The 15,969-nt window shown below is 44.7% G+C and overlaps 3 protein-coding genes across 5 annotated transcripts; 2 read left to right on the top strand and 1 right to left on the bottom strand.

The window, feature by feature from the left end:
* The first annotated feature begins 3,510 nt into the window (after positions 1–3,510).
* On the top strand, positions 3,511–6,034 carry LOC136493208 (small ribosomal subunit protein uS17-like). Its single transcript, XM_066489269.1, has 6 exons — positions 3,511–3,663; positions 3,979–4,019; positions 4,106–4,206; positions 5,276–5,420; positions 5,516–5,605; positions 5,794–6,034. Exons 1-6 carry the CDS (start codon positions 3,652–3,654, stop codon positions 5,885–5,887), a joined length of 483 nt encoding a protein of 160 aa, XP_066345366.1. The 5' UTR covers positions 3,511–3,651; the 3' UTR covers positions 5,888–6,034.
* Positions 6,035–6,570: 536 nt separating this feature from the next.
* LOC136490903 (trafficking protein particle complex II-specific subunit 120 homolog) lies at positions 6,571–12,933 on the bottom strand. Its single transcript, XM_066487110.1, is given in 11 exon segments — positions 6,571–6,997; positions 7,213–8,100; positions 8,721–9,595; positions 9,750–10,014; positions 10,017–10,041; positions 10,163–10,454; positions 10,569–10,628; positions 11,134–11,243; positions 11,414–11,596; positions 11,706–11,906; positions 12,446–12,933. Coding segments are annotated over 11 exon segments (3,534 nt in total). The 5' UTR covers positions 12,860–12,933; the 3' UTR covers positions 6,571–6,776.
* A 1,108-nt stretch (positions 12,934–14,041) lies between these two features.
* On the top strand, positions 14,042–15,948 carry LOC136491225 (copper transport protein ATX1-like). 3 transcript variants are annotated; one of them, XM_066487469.1, is made up of 6 exons: positions 14,042–14,259; positions 14,363–14,530; positions 14,620–14,704; positions 14,818–14,899; positions 14,987–15,160; positions 15,791–15,948. In XM_066487469.1, exons 3-6 carry the CDS (start codon positions 14,675–14,677, stop codon positions 15,853–15,855), a joined length of 351 nt encoding a protein of 116 aa, XP_066343566.1. In that variant the 5' UTR covers positions 14,042–14,259; positions 14,363–14,530; positions 14,620–14,674; the 3' UTR covers positions 15,856–15,948. The 3 variants fall into 3 exon arrangements, with proteins under 3 accessions (XP_066343566.1, XP_066343565.1, XP_066343567.1); XM_066487468.1 differs by having other exon boundaries at positions 14,327–14,530; XM_066487470.1 differs by having other exon boundaries at positions 14,327–14,530; positions 15,831–15,946.
* Positions 15,949–15,969: the final 21 nt, after the last annotated feature.

The raw sequence follows: 15,969 nt of genomic DNA, 5'->3' as shown, positions 1-15,969 counted from the left end.
CAGCAATTGACATGTTGTGTCGTGACTTTATGGCAAGCAAGCGAGCCACAGCAGATAACCTAGAGTGCGTGGTCTTCTCATGCACCAACTCACTTGCACTATCAACCATCCTATAAAAATCTGTGACAAATGGTGTTGGTTGCTCATCTACTATAGGTGGATTGTCCCCAGCTAGATCAATCAACATTTGATCCATTCGATCAACCTCATCAAAACCCTCCCCATTTGCTATGCTATCACCGTCATCATGCCCAATATGAGTCTCCCCATGCTCCGTCCATGTTTCATAGCCTTCCCTAAAACCATGCTTGCACAAGTGCATCTCTATAGTATCCCTTTTGAGGCTGAAATAGTTTCAGCACGTGGCACAACGACACTTGATGGTGTCATTTGTAGCTGTCTCCATATTGGAAAATGCTTGGTCCAAGAATTGAGTGGTTTGATTAATCCATTCACTAGAGGGCGCTTTACCACGCTGCCAGCCATTATACATCCAAGTGTGGTGTGACATATTAACTAGCTGTATTTGAAAGATTTAAATTAGTAGGCATCACATTGTTTTTATGTTGTAGTGTTTTAGAAAAAATAGGACAAACACACAAAGTAACAAGCAGATCCATAGAACACCTCAATCAAAGCACACAATATCAAATTTAACCAAGCACATCACTGTTCTACTGATTTTTTGACACAATAACTAACCATCAACAAAAATATTTGTCTGTTAAGATTAAAAAAGAGTGAACTAAAGCTACCTGCTTCTCCATACACTCTGTGTATACCTCAAACATGTTGCAGATCATATAAATTGTACATTTTACTTATTCAATAGGCCAATTAACTGCAGCAAAACGAGAAAGAAACATTGCTTACCCTTTGAGGTGGAAGTAGCAAAATCCGAGTCGATGTAACAGGCTGCTCCGGCTCCTTCACTGCGGGCTACTTTGGCTCCTTTGCAGTGTTTCTCCTCCACCTAGGGCTCCGTCATGGGCTCCTCTGACTGCAGATTCGTGGTCACAAACACCTCCAGAGGCAGATATGGGGATTAGGGTTATGGGTTTCAGCGAGTTGGTCGCGGGATTGAGGATCCCATGAACACAACAGTAGTAGAGACCGAAGAAGAGGATAATACCTCAAATGTAGCGGCAGGGGTGCGAGCCAACGCCTTGGGTCAGAACGACGGTGTTTGGGGCGGACGGCGGCGCGAAGCCCGGATGGATGGGCTGCGCGAGGCCTGGCACCCGAGCACCCTGGCGACGCGAGGCCAATGCAAGCGGCGCGCGCGGGAGAGGGGCGGCGTACGGGGGCACGAGGAGAGGGGCGGCGTACGGGCGGCGCGAGGAGAGGAAAAGGAAAGACGCGATCTCGCGACTGTGGAGCCGCGGCCTCACGGGGTATATCTCTTCGGAGTTTTTTATTTTTTATTAGCCTGAGTCACGTACGAGCTGTGGGCCTCTTTTTTTTTCCTTTTGGCGCTGGAGGCTCTTTTGGGTTTTCGCTTGGCGCCGGATGTTCGGATTGGCGGCAAATTTTGGCGCGTTGATTTTTTCTCATACTTTCCTGTGTGTTAGAAAAATACCGACAGAAATAATTTGAACCCGACAGAAAATATATAATTTTTCCTGTGTGTACCAAAAATACCGACAGGGTATTTACATTTTTCTGTCAGGGACAGAAACCGACAGTATATTTACTATTTTTCTGTCGATTTTGTAATTTTTCAGTCGTTTTTCTCTCACCGACAGGATAAAGTTAATTTTTTTGTCGGTTTTGTTTCTACCCACAGAGATTTTAGACTTTCCGGCAGTGACCACCAGACTCTTCGAGGTTGTACAGGGACGAGTGACAGTCGGAGAGGTCGGTGCTCGTCGCGGAGACCGGGGAGAGGAGCGACAACCACAAGTCATTGCTCGTCGTAGAGAAAAGGAGCAGCCGCCGAAGGGCATGCTCGTCCCAAGAAGGAATGGTCACCGGATCCAATCGCGCTCGTCGCGATCGTGGTCATGGAGGGAGGAGCCACTGCCGGAGAGGAGGAGCGACTGTCGAAGGTTGTGCTCGTCATGGAGGAACGGTCGCAAGATTCGGTCACGCTCGTCACGGACGTAGTCACTGAGGGAGAAGCGGCCTCCGGTGAGGAAGGACGCGGCCGGGCAAACCGACAAAGAATAGGAAGGAGCAACCAGGGCAGACTGGCAGAGGAGGAAGATGAAGGAGGCATGAGCGCTAATGAGGAATTGGTCGGATTTCCCTCAATGCTCGCTTGAGGCCGATTCTTATTTCAGGTGAAAACGGCGTGTTGAGAAGAAGCGCGAGGGGTGGAAGCCGGGTTAGAAGCTTCGGCCAATTTTTTTTATCATAGGTAGCGGTTGAGAAGAGAAGCCATTCTAAACGGAACCATAGCTACATTTTAAAGCAAGCCCAACACACCTGCAAAAAGTTATTGGCCTCACAAAAAAAGTAGCTAGCCATGTACAGATGACAAAGTTTAAGGTGTATGATCTGCCTAGCATAGGCCACCAATCCTGCCAGCTCTTTGCTCCCCAAATCACTTGTCTGTTTCTCCCGGTGATAAGGTTCCTCTATCTCTCACATCTCCACATCATTCGCTCCAGCAGATGCTTTACGTTTTTGTGGGACCAAGCTTTTGCTGTCTCTATAGGTAACTCTGATCAACTATAATACTGGGTACCTTGTAGCATTGAAGATGACCTTATATGAGCGAAATGAGTTTGTGAGACTCGACAATGATGTGTTTTTGCCGGTGCTGGTTTCGTTACTCTGGAGCCTAGGTAGCCTGTCACTTTTTTCTCTCGAACCAACACCTCTACTAATGCCTGCGTTGTGCCCGGTGAGTATGGATCTGTAACACCCCAAAAGGCAGGCAGGGGCCGGAAAGACGACGACCCGGCGGCCTGCCGTTGTTCCTGAGCTATCGCCGGTTGCCGCCGCATGATGATGCCGGGGGATGCATGACGCTGCCCCGGCCCCCGGGTGGCCGAAGCGGAAGCCACCTTCGACGGCGACCCCGCACGCGCCCGGATGCTGTCCTGCTTTTCCAGCGCCAGGGAGAGACGAAGGATCGCCGCCGCCTTTTGCCTTCCACTCCCGGGAGTGCACGGTTCGGTTAGAAAGTGGATGGAAGGGCACCGCACCAGGGGGCGGCAAAAAGCGGATGCCTGACTTCGCTTTGAATCCTGTCGGCCTCGTCAAAACTCGCTTTGAATCTCGCCGCTAGGCTGGGCCACACCTCCTAGGCTGCTGCTACCGCTCGTACAGACAATCACAATCGAGTCCACTTCACGTGGACATCGCTGAGACGTGACCTTGTCACCTGTCAGTACCACCACCATGATTGCTAAGCACAGCCCAGGCGCCCAGCCCACCCAAAGACTGAAAAGCAGCCACCGATATCGGCCTCTCACTGAGAGGCCAGCCCAGCATGGACCAACTGCCTTTTCACCCGAGGGTGAACTCAGAAAAGCCCATTAGGTCCAGCCCACCTCCGACCCACCTATATTCATTTAAGCAGAGAAGAGTCTAGGGTTTTAAGCCTCGGGCATTTCTTCGTCTCCGCTGCTCCCGCCGCCGCCGCCGCTTCGGACTAGTGCGTCGCTCCACCGGGTTCCGGCGTCTCTCCTTAGCGCGGCGACCATGGCGGAGCAGGTCAGATGCCTTTGGAACCCCTTGTTTCGGCCACTGGGTGAGCTTGATTGTGGCAGATCTCGTATCGTTTGGTAGAAGTACCCGTGTAGTACGCAGCCTTGTGGCTCTAAGCCGATACGCTATCGATCGGAAACGCAGAAGTAGCAATTGAACTTTCACCATTCGAATGGTTTGGTTGTGTTATCATTCTATGAAGAGTGTGGACTACGTGAATCTGCACTAGTCCAGACGTTGGTTGGGTTCCAATCTTGATATATGATCTGATGGATTTGATTACTGTCAGTGCTAAACATCTTTTCTCTTTTGTCTCTGCAGACGGAAAGGGCTTTCTTGAAGCAGCCCAAGGTGTTTCTCTGGTAATATTCAAGCGCTTGTTTCTGACGCGCCTTTGTTTCATTCGTTCATTTTGGATGCGAGGCTTATGAGTTGTTTTGGAATTCAGTTCCAAGAAGGCTGCCAAGGGGAACAAGCCTGGCAAGGGAGGAAACAGGTTCTGGAAGAACATTGGCCTTGGTTTCAAGACACCCAGGGAAGCCATTGAAGGTCAGTATTTCTTTTCTTGTTCAGCCAAGTCACTGGCGTTTCTGTTGGCTTGTTAGATCAAAGCTACGAACTAGGTTAATGATTCACCAGTTCAACAATTCCGGCTGTTTCAACTTGTATGTCTCTTAGACAGAACTACATTTAGTCCATTCTTAGATTATGGTTGATCCAAAATCTTCAACATAAGTTATATTAAGGCTTTCAGAAAAATGCAATATGATTAGATTTAAGCTTTGCAGCTTGGGAATTGAATTCAATAGTAAGTTATAAATTATGATCCCTGTCTATAGCTATTAGGGCATCTCCAATGGTAGGAGTCAAGTGCTAGCTCTTATGCCATTGCATATTCACATCCTATGTGTCCCCACATGTTACATGTAATGTGTTCTTTATTCTACACATTCTCATTTCACCTATGCAAGAGAGATGGAGTAGGTGTGTCTTTCTTGCATTGGGGCGGGCAAAAACAGCCTAGCTCTTCTCGTGCTCTAGCTCAAAGGTTTTTTGGCATCTCACTCCGTCACGTGGCGTTCGAGACGCCCTTACAATTAGTACTTGGAAATCAGCTAGTTTATTAGACGGTTGAGTATGTTGCCCATATAGCGATGATGTTAAAAGGGAAGCTTGTCTCTCTTGAACAATCACAGGGAAGCTTGTCTCTCTTGAGCAATCACAGTGGTGACCTGGAAGCTTTCACCTTGCTATGTTTAAAAGCTTATACTGGCTAAGTCTTCCTTGTATATTTGATGTTATTCATGCCAAACTATATTATATTATTATACATCACTACTAGTGTGAACTCTTATCATATGCTCCATGGTCCATTTGTTGGGTGTATGCTCTGAATATTGAGGCTAATGCAATTTGTAGTAATTTTAGATGATGAATCTCTCTGTTTGCATAGCTGAGGCTGTCACATTTATTTTTCATTTCGACAGTGATGAAGTGATTCTAGTTTTGTTTCAAGAAAGTTGTGGTAACCTTATAGGTTGTTTTAGGTGCTTGATTTTAGATGGGCTCTATTAATTCAGTTGTGATTTATATTTCCCTTATTTCTGTGTTGTTGCAGGAACCTACATTGATAAGAAATGCCCATTCACTGGCACTGTGTCTATCAGGGGTCGCATCATCGCCGGAACATGCCACAGTGCTAAGATGAATAGGACCATCATTGTTTGTAGGAATTATCTTCACTTTGTCAAGAAGTACCAGAGGCAAGCTAATATTCATCATTGGCCCAAATTTGCTTATTGACTCATGCCTTCATGTTGTCTGTTTGCTAACTGACCATTTGTTGGTGTTTGTGTAGGTATGAGAAGAGGCACTCCAACATCCCTGCGCACATTTCACCATGCTTCCGTGTCAAGGAAGGAGATCATGTGATCATTGGCCAGTGCAGGTAAAACTTGCTTTATCATTCCTGGACCTGCTTTTTGTAATGTTACCTGGATGGCATGGTTTCTGAAATGCAATTGGCAAAGCTCAATATAATTCGTCCTACTGTTTGACATGAAATATCTATCTTGGCCCTTTTGGCACTGTGCTCTATTCTGTAAATGTACTTATGTTGTACTGTTTTAATTTCAGGCCACTGTCAAAGACTGTAAGGTTCAATGTGCTCAAAGTCATTCCCGCAGGTTCAAAGAGTGGAGCAGTGAAGAAGGCTTTCACTGCCGCTTAAGATCATGATGAGTGCATCGGCCAGGGCCTGAAAAAGCTTTGTTTAACTTTTTGATGCTGCCTAGCCTTTTTTTTCGTATCTACTATATGTGTACTCGGAATTCTACTTGAATTACATCCAGAGCTTGAAGTCGTGAAAATTTCATAACCATGTGTCTGATTGCTTAGCACCTTTTAATTTCAGTAACAGCATATGATCCCTCAAAATGTTTTCTGGATCAGTAGTGATACGTTTGATACCTTTTGTCATCCATCATGGCTTTATCAGCTTTGCCGAATTCCAGTAGGCTAGTTGTGTTGGCCTGACCGCATCATGCCGCAATAAAATCCCCTCAGATGAAATCCATGCTCCATGCTACCTTGTAGTAGTGCATGAACTCTGATGACAGCAGCTTGAAAGTGGTGTTGCCGGAAGCAAGCGGTGAAACCCAAGGGGCTGTTTGGTTCTCCACTGGCCAACTCTCTCTGGTGCTCAGGCGTGTTTGCTTTGTAACCTGGAAAAGTTGCCTGGCAAGGATCTCAGGCATTCATTTTCCTACGCCTGCGGCTGAGCGAGCTGCCTGGCCATAGTAACCAAACAAGATTTCGAGCGCCTGGGGCTCGGATGCGTGCCTGACGCTTGTGTTACGTGGGACGGTAAATTTTAAGTAAAATCATATGAGCCGGCATCCAGAGATTAAGATGTTCGAATCATCGACATACAATTTCGGTGCTTGAAACAATACTCACTATGCTTGTACACTGTACATGACATGACTGTTACAAGGAAGCCTACAAAAGGCTAAAAAAAACAAATCGCATGAGGGGGGAACACTCTTGTACAAGATTTTTCACACCTACAATTGTCACGGTACAAAATGAGGCCTCTAAACTAACTCAGAAGAAACTGCCTATGCTGTACCGACTACCCGGATATGGAACGGGGATCCTCGACACAGTATAGGTTCATCTGGTGACTCTGCCTTTGCGCGAGCACGAAGAACGTCTGTGGCGTCGATTATAACAGAAGCAGCTTGGAGCGAGTAGTCACCCGGTACGAGGAAGTACATGGAAAAATGATGTATCACCTCTTGCAACGGTGGAACTTCCAGGTGTATATCGCTAAGAACACCTACACAGAAAAAAGAACGCATAAGAGTAGTGTACCAGACATGGACGCTGAATACTGCTTCAATGAATAACTTTGCCCTGTTAAAGGTTTGAAAAGACCATGGAATAAAAAACATTTGTCCAAAACGCCTTCTGTAGCATTGATCATTTGCTGCCCTCAGAAAACCAAAAATAAATCCAGATAGTGATGGAACTGGAAAAATAAAGATAACTCACCAGCCCAGAGGACAGTTGCACTATTTTCATCGAAGCAATTCTCTCCTGCAACATCTTTGCACGAAATGCTAAGGTTCATCTGAATAATTTCCTTTGTGTTATTGCGAATTTGAACTTCCATATGGGTCATTTCATGAGCAGATATAGGATCTTTGCACCTCAGAACGCTGCCAGAATCCTTTGAAGAATCATCATTGATCACAGTTCCATTCTTAGCAAGCTTAAAGCTAAATGTCAGAGGATCTGGCAACAGTATGTCCATTATAGATGCTTGTAATGCCGCCTGGATAGCATCTTTAATATTCAGCTCACCTGAGCTATTTCTCCCAGAGTGCCATTTCACTTTTATTTTTGAAATCAAGTTGTTGATAGACGCATTTAGCTCTGCCTTGGCATTCCTTTCTGCTATGGCGGCAGCCCTGGATCCAAGAGGTTCATCACTACTACTTTCCTTTACAAAGAAGGAAGCATCAAGAACAGGCAATTTGAAGTTCTCAAGAGGTATGAGAACTCTGGCAGAGTAGTCGCGATCAATTCTAGTTTTGTGACAAGCAGCATTGCCCTCTGAAATTACTTCTTGATCCACATCCGCGTCATCCAAATGTACAGCAACATCAACATAAAAAACGACATCAGTAGGATTAAAAAGCTCAAGTTCCAGAAGGCGGAGCCCCCAGCTTCCTTTATAGGGATCGATCTTCAATAAGTTATTGTCTTTGCCACTGACAGGTTTTAAGTGTGTTTCAGTAAATCGAGCAGGTATTTCCATGGACAAAAGGCGTGCTCTTACAAGACGCATGCCCTGCACAACACAGATATTCAAGGGAACAACCAGGCGTCTTCCAGGTGGAAGTGAAACATCTCCATTCTCAAGATTCGCAGCAGGACCTGAAGTGCAATATACAAATTTAGTCTTCAAGCTACATAATGACAATACTTTTGCCTATGTGACAAGGGGTGCATCCGTGCATGTACATCATATACAAATTTATAATGTGCAAAGCTCAGAAGAATATTGCCTAGCAGTAACCAAAGACAGACTAAGGTGTAATCAGGTTGGCTGTTTCAAAGCATTAATCACAACAAAGAACACCTACAGCTAAAAAATGTCCATGGGCTAGAAAAATAGAAAGCTAATTTGTCCAGGATGAAAGAACAAAAGGGGCCAGGTGCAAGACCAAGAGAACGATAGGAACACCCATGAAGCAGAGATCATTAAGAATTGCCGCTTACTAGCACCATGTGAATAGCATCCAAACAGAAAGAAGGCAACTGTTAAACTGAAAACAACTATTGCTATCTATGCTTCAGATATACTAATAAAAATATGAAAATATAGAGGCACTAATTCACAACAGGAGGGATTAACAAATATTTGCAAATGTCTAATTGTAATAGGTACATTAACAGAACTACAGATTTCAGCATTGAATGTAAATATAGATCATGAGAGAAGCTGAATATTAAAGGATGACAGAGAATAAAAGAATGTGAAACTGGTGACCTACCAGCATAGTGAATATCCAAGAATGGATTGATTCCCTCTCTTGCTATTCTCCTTGAATTTGCAGGAGATCTACTGCCATCTGTTTCCAAATCTGCTGAGCTGAGATGCCAGGCTCTTAGAGTTACTGCAAATGTCACTTCTCCACCCGGTTTAATAGGGAGAGCAGATTTCCATGTGCTATGGGCAATCGAAATAACAGAATCCTGATTCTTCCCTGACAATGCAACATTTGCTTCTTCAACTGGTACGGTTCCGGCATTTGTCAGTGTTATCAGAACATCACGAATTTCTCCTTCATAAAGAAGAATAGAACCATCTCCACCCACAACATTGGCAACTAACAATGGCAGAGGAGGAACAACAGAAATGCTAGGAAAGTTGACACTCTTAAACTTGCTAGAGCCACAGCATCTGAAAGGATCAGAAAGGACAAGCCCTTGTGCAGCTCCAAGGAGCAAACAATCGACCTCTTTGAATAGGTGTTCTGTAATAACACCAAAGCAATGAACAATGCACCCAGGAATTGATATTTGTCCGACTTTTGTTGGAATACCAGATAATAAAACTAATTTTGAAGTGTTAGGTGGAAGACTAACGCTAACTGGAAAGGCATCAAAATTCCCAGAATGGACAGAGAGATAGATGCTCTCCACAACTAGGTCGAAGCTGCAAGGGTTTGCTAACTCAACCATGACTTGAACCGGCTCCCCCACAATCCAACTAACCTCTTGCTTGGAAGTCCCAGAAGCTCCTGCTTTGCTGAAAGGAGTATAAATGAAAGGTCCTGAAGGACCTGCACCGGTCCACCACTCCTTTTTATGTGGATTCCGCTTTACTATATCCCTTTGAGAAGGGTGAAGCGGGAAAGAATGCAACCTGGAAAAATACATTAAGATAAAAAAATCCCAGAAGATAGTAAAGATTAATTTTGCCATTGGCATCTTTCAGTCTTAAAAGTAGTTCCGACAGTATTTATTCTCTTTTTCTCTCAAATATAACAATAAGATAATAATGATGAGCTTAAGCATACCTGATAAAAGGAAGACATGGATCGGCACAGCGTGTGCCTGTTGGAAGCTTGTCAGCAGAGTTTGCAAGTGAGCTTGCTAGGCCACTCTGACCAGTTGATGTGATGAGTGGGTAAAAGGATCGAAGAAGTCGAGCTGCAGCGCTCCATGATGAGAGTGGATCAGCGGCCCAGATTGATGACATCAATATTTCTCTTAGAACCACCATTTGGAGGGTACTCCATTGTGACTCAAACAATGACACTATAGACTGAGGGTGCACCTTTCAGAATCAGTATTGCCAGCACGAGGTTTCTTAAGAACATAAGCATTGCAAATGAAACATGAATCCAACAATATTTAGTATATTTATGCACGATGAATTGATGATTGATTCTCAATATGCTGCAAGTGCACAGCTACTTTGTGATCTCACCTTGGACAAATCATGATTCATTTTCATAGTCTTTCGGCTTTGGACATGGTATGCATTTGTAGTCATAGTTAGAACCTGCATAGCACTCATAGCAGCATATGCATTGTCTTGCTGAAGGTACAACTGTGCAACTTGTCTTGAAAAAAAGGCCGCCTTGCGCTTATAACCAAGTGTACCAAAAAGTCTTGCAATTTCAATATATAGTATGAGCCGGTCACTGGCATCAATCAGAGCCTTGGCACCATCTGCAGCTCCCATTAACAAATCTGAGACCTCCTTGGCAAGTTCTTGCCTGATAAATGAAGACACCGGATGACTTCACCATTAATAGAATATATACTTTGACACAACCTCAACCTCATATCATTGTACGAGGAACTGTTAATAAAGCACGTGGGAGACTCACCTGCACAAGTATCTTGCCAACTTCAAGGCAGCTTCAAGCTCAAAGCTCACAGGTGAAACTCTACACCAAAGAGAACAGCTACAATGTTAGTGCGTTAAGTATTTTTTTGAAGTAAATAGCTTGTTATAACATGCCACACAGGATTCCAGTTCCCATTGTTAATAAAGAACTATCACAACAGGGAGGGAGGGAGGGAGGGAAGGGAAGGGAATGGACAGTGCAAAGAAGACACAAAGTATACTCAAGGGCAAGATAGGATGTAACATCCTTCAAGCCCTCATGAACTCTCTTCAAAACCAAAGAGAATAATGGCCAAGAAAATTTAATACAGGAATGCAACAATGAAAGAAAGAACTATTATAGAAAACAGTATGATCTCTTCAGTATACCAGAAGCTCAAGAAAACAGATGAAATACTTCAATTCTTTGTGTAACTCAGAAGAAACAAAATGAGCTTATGCAGAATGTAATAACAGAACTAAAGGAGGAAACTGCCATATGGGACAGAATGACATGCAATATACATAAAGGATTAAGAAAGAAAACAGCACCCCTGAAATAATACCTTTGAGCATTATCTTGTAAAGTGGCTCTTCTGTATAGCTGGATAATGGTGTAATAGCGATATTTGACTTCATCCTCCAAAACAGGATCACTTTGGCCCATCCTATCTACCTGTTCATAAGCAGAATATAATCACCTAAAATGGTCATGGGAAGATTACCATGAATCTCATGCCAAGTGAGATTTAGAAATAAATGGAGACATTTTCAAATGAAGTATTGATACGCGGCTTATCAAGACGAATAGTTGAACAACCAGAACGACTTTATGCGAAAGCTTACCACTAATGCGCAGACACTACCCTCAAGGGCTCCAGCATGCCAGAAAACATCACCAGTCAGTCTTGCAAGCTCTATAGCGGTGGTGTAATGTGCATTAGCATCCACAGGCGATCCAGCCAAGAGGCAATAATCTCCTATTATCTTTTGCGCACGACCCAGCCTTCTTTTTTTAGCCTCAATTACCTAATAAAAATACAGAAGTATGTTGTCGTGTATAAGTAATACAATCTTGGGCCATTTGCATCATCAACATACACTGGTCAAAAATACTTGGAACACCTAAAGTATGAACCTCCTCTGAGCCAAGACTGGATTGTGAATCCAATGGGGTCTTCAAAATAGTTCCTGTGGATTCTGCACGCAAGACCCACTTCTCAAACTCCATCAACAAAGAAGCAGCAAGATCTTGGATCATTGTAAGCATATGAAGTTCCAGTGATTGCTGATCAGAAGGAGGGAACATAATAATATCGTCCCTCTTCTTCCCCGACAACTATAAAAAAATACCCAGAAAAAAAGAGATTGCATTAGAGCATCAAGTGATCAAACATGACAAAACTAGATGTGTTACAACATTGGTACAATATTTGTTACTGTTTGAGATAGGTTCAATCGCATTACACAAAGAGGGAATGACTAAGCACAGTAGTGACACAAGATAGGCCTTAAAATACTAGCAGAATGCAACGCAAGTGAAGTGAGCACAAAGCATAGCCTAACACCCAGTCAGCTATAGTAAAATCCGGCCCTCAAACTAGAATTGCTTTACTAGTGCAGTTTAGATTGTCGGATCAAGGGTCAAATGGGATCACACAGATCTCATTCAAGTATTCAGGACACTTGGAAGCATCTAAGCTATCGTCAATGAGCGTGCCATCACCATTTGGAACACGTACTAGACAAAATGAGCATTCACGAAACCCAACGATCCTCACATACGCAGCGTAGATCGCCGAGGTGAGATCTACGGATGCTGAGCCGGCGATTCCTAACACTTTGGAAGACACACCCGCGATAGCAGCAGGAACGTACCTGTGCGTCCGTGGGGCAGAAGGCGAAGCACCGGTTGGCGAGCGCCGACGGGTACGACCGCGCAGCGTCTATGAAGTCTGCCGCTACGCGGTCGAGATCGGGCGAGGACGGCAGGTGGCAGATGCCGATCACGGCGAGCACCTTGCGCGAGGACTGGAAGTCCTCCCAGGGCGAAGGCACGCAGCCGCCGAGCACGAACTTGAGGCGGAGGCATCCGGTCTCCCAGGGCTGGTGCTGGAAGGGGCTCTTCTGGTGCTCCGCGTAGTAGGTGCGGAGCGAGGCGAGGTCGACGCGCGCGTGGCGCGCCACCAGCGCCGCGTACTCGCGCAGGCGCGGCGGCGGGATCGGGCCGCCCACGCGGAGCACCGCGACGCGGATGGCGGAACCGGACTCGATGCTCAGCCCGGGCTCCATGGCCGGTGGCGCGTCCCCCCCGCCCCGCCTCGGCACACCTCGCTCGCTCCGGGTCGGGACTCGGGAACGGCAGATCCACACCCAGCTCATAGTGCGTAAGCTAAGCTAAATCTGCACCCTTAATATCTAGGTACTCTCCCTCATCCGCAAATTGAAAGTCATTCCAAAATATTTTGGAGAGTCAAAGCTTCTCAAGTTTGATCAAAATTATAAAAAAATTACAAAGATTTATGACATCAAAATAGATATACTATAAAAAATTTAATTAACAAAGAATCTAGTGGTACTTAGTTGGGCATCATAATATTATATCTTATTATATAAACTTGGTCAAACTTGAGGTGCTTTGACTCTCCAAGATTGTTGGAATGACTTATAATTGGGAATGGAGGGAGTATAAAATAACACAGCTTAGAGGCACGTCCACAACTGGAATTATTTCGGGGACCTCTCCCGGTGAGAAACGGAGTCGATCCCTAGGATCGGACTCGCGTCCGGTGGTTCGCACACCAACGAACAAACCGTCCGAGCTAGCGCTCGGTCTCGCCTGTCGCCTCGAATGCGATTTGATCCTTCAATCGATCTCACTTGTGGCTGGGCCATAACTTGGGCCGGTACTAAACGGTGGGTGTCTGCAAATCAAGCCCACGAATCACTTAAAATTCCGTCGAGAAGAAATCACTAGAGATCTTTTTTTTAAAGTTGTACCGATACCATACACAAAATTCCAAGAATAGCCAAGTGACAATGCAGGTATATGCCCTGTGTAGACTGTAGTCAAGTCATCAGACCCATTTCATGGAAGGTTGCCGATGAATAGCTAGGTTGTTGCCGTGTCGAAATGATGTGGATCTCCAAGTTCACCAAGGAGCCAAGGACCATTTGAAACACATGAGCAATTTCGCATGAAACAGTTTAAAAAAAACTAAAAAAAAAACATGATTCAGAAACAACAATAGGAGGGAAGCAATCATTGCAAGGGAATTGGATTCTACGGTTCCCAACTACGGACGGAGTATCTCCTTCAGGAATGGCAAACGCTAGCTCAGGGCAGGTCGGGGGAGACTACGGGCATGCAGCACGTGTTTTCCCGCGTCTTTCTCGTCTCCGCTCCTTCCACTATTATTATGAACCTTCCCGACAGAGCCGGCTCGACCAGGCGGTCAATGCGATTTCCCGAACGGCTATAGCTCCATGCGCATCATTGGATCTCCACTCTTTAAGCCATTTCTTGGTAATCTCTCGATTACCTTCACTGAATGTTCTCGTCAAGGTAATTTATTCAGGTGCCTTTTCGCTCTCGCGCTGTTCCTTGAGGTTGCATCGCCGAATTGGCCTGGGTCCGCCTTGGACGGGGCCAAGAGGAGGGAACGCGCAATCGGCATGAACGGACCAACAGGGTGAGGAAACGTTGCATGGCAAGGTCATTTTCGTTTTCGGTGAATTACATGGACACTGCATTTCCAGGCTGCTTGGAATAACTACATCCACCTATATATACAGCACCTCGCTAATTGCGTGATTAGAATGAAGCATTGCCTCTCTCAAGTTCATCTGCATCTATCGCAGCCTTAGCTTCTTTGGGATCAATTCCTTCATTTCTTGGTTCAGAGATAGCATTGGCTGGTACTCCCCGCATGATTCCTAGTCTGAAACCTTAATCAAGAACAGGTGCTGTGTTCTGTGACCTCTGTCAGTCTGAATGTCCATTCAGGCATTCTCTGTCGGTCTGAATCTGAATGTTCCATGTTACATTTCAGGCCATCTCTCGCATCACTTATTATTATCATCAGGTTTCAGCATCAGTAGGGACCAATGGATGAAGAAAACGATAGCTCTACGAAGGTAATCGTTCCCATGAAGTTGCCTGGAGAACCGTGACTTCGTATTCCACTGTACATAGTCAGTCTGCCCTGTCCAGTCACGCTGTATGCATGCTTCTTCTTCCTTTTGCGCAGAGCATCACAATAGAAATGAAAGTATACATGCATTGCGACGCTTGCGAAAGGAAAGTGCGCCGTACCATAAGCAAAGTCGAAGGTGAGAAAGTTATAAGAAAGTACTTCAGCTTACTTATATGCCTCGATCTGTTCGTGCTCGTGACGACGTTTCATCATCTCTGTCTAGGCGTCGAGACGATAGAGGTGGACAGGGAAGAGAACAAGGTCACGGTGACAGGAGATTTTGAGCCTGAGAAGGTGGTGAAGAAGATCAAGAAGAAGACCCGGAAGAAGGCGGAGATCTTGGCCCCAGAGGAAAATGAGGAGGAAGGCAATGGAGAAGAAACTTACGTTCCTTACGGTGATCCATTTTTCTACGAGACTTTTCCCTGTGTGCCATTATAAAAGATCGTAATTCCCTGTGTGCCCCTGAAAAAATTCAGCGGTCTTCAGCGCCACTACTCCAACTTTTTCGTGTCATCTATGCCACTTCCGTCAGTTTTGGCTCTGACGCCGTTAAACTGCAGGGGTGAAAAGACGAAAATGCCCTTAAGTTCAAATATGTTATTAATTTTTTTTGAGCATCTTAACGACTTCAAATGAAAAAACTCAAAACTAGAAAGTTGTAGATCTCGTCGAGATCTATAATTTTCATATAATTTTTTTTTTCATTTAATTTCATAAAAAAAATGATTTGATATGATTAATATATCTTAGAAAAATCATATTATTTTTTTTGCGAAATTAAATGAAAAAAAAAATTATATGAAAATTATAGATCTCGACGAGATCTACAACTTTCTAGTTTTGAGTTTTTTCATTTGAAGTCGTTAAGATGCTCAAAAAAAATTAATAACATATTTGAACTTAAGGGCATTTTCGTCTTTTCACCCCTGCAGTTTAACGGCGTCAGAGCCAAAACTGACGGAAGTGGCATAGATGACACGAAAAAGTTGGAGTAGTGGCGCTGAAGACCGCTGAATTTTTTCAGGGGCACACAGGGGATTACAATCTTTTATAATGGCACACAGGGAAAAGTCTCTTTTTCTACCCTGATGACCCCGATGAGTTTCAGAGCTTTAGGCCGGAAAGATGGAACTTCCACTACTTTGATGACGAAAACGCACAAGCGTGTATGGTAATGTAGCTTTCAATCAATCAATCAGTTAA

The sequence above is a fragment of the Miscanthus floridulus genome, chromosome 11 (assembly GCF_019320115.1).
Source record: "Miscanthus floridulus cultivar M001 chromosome 11, ASM1932011v1, whole genome shotgun sequence".
In the NCBI taxonomy this organism is placed as follows: Eukaryota; Viridiplantae; Streptophyta; class Magnoliopsida; order Poales; family Poaceae; genus Miscanthus; species Miscanthus floridulus.
Note: the sequence above shows the minus strand (reverse complement) of the source record. Positions and strands in the feature narration are given on the sequence as shown.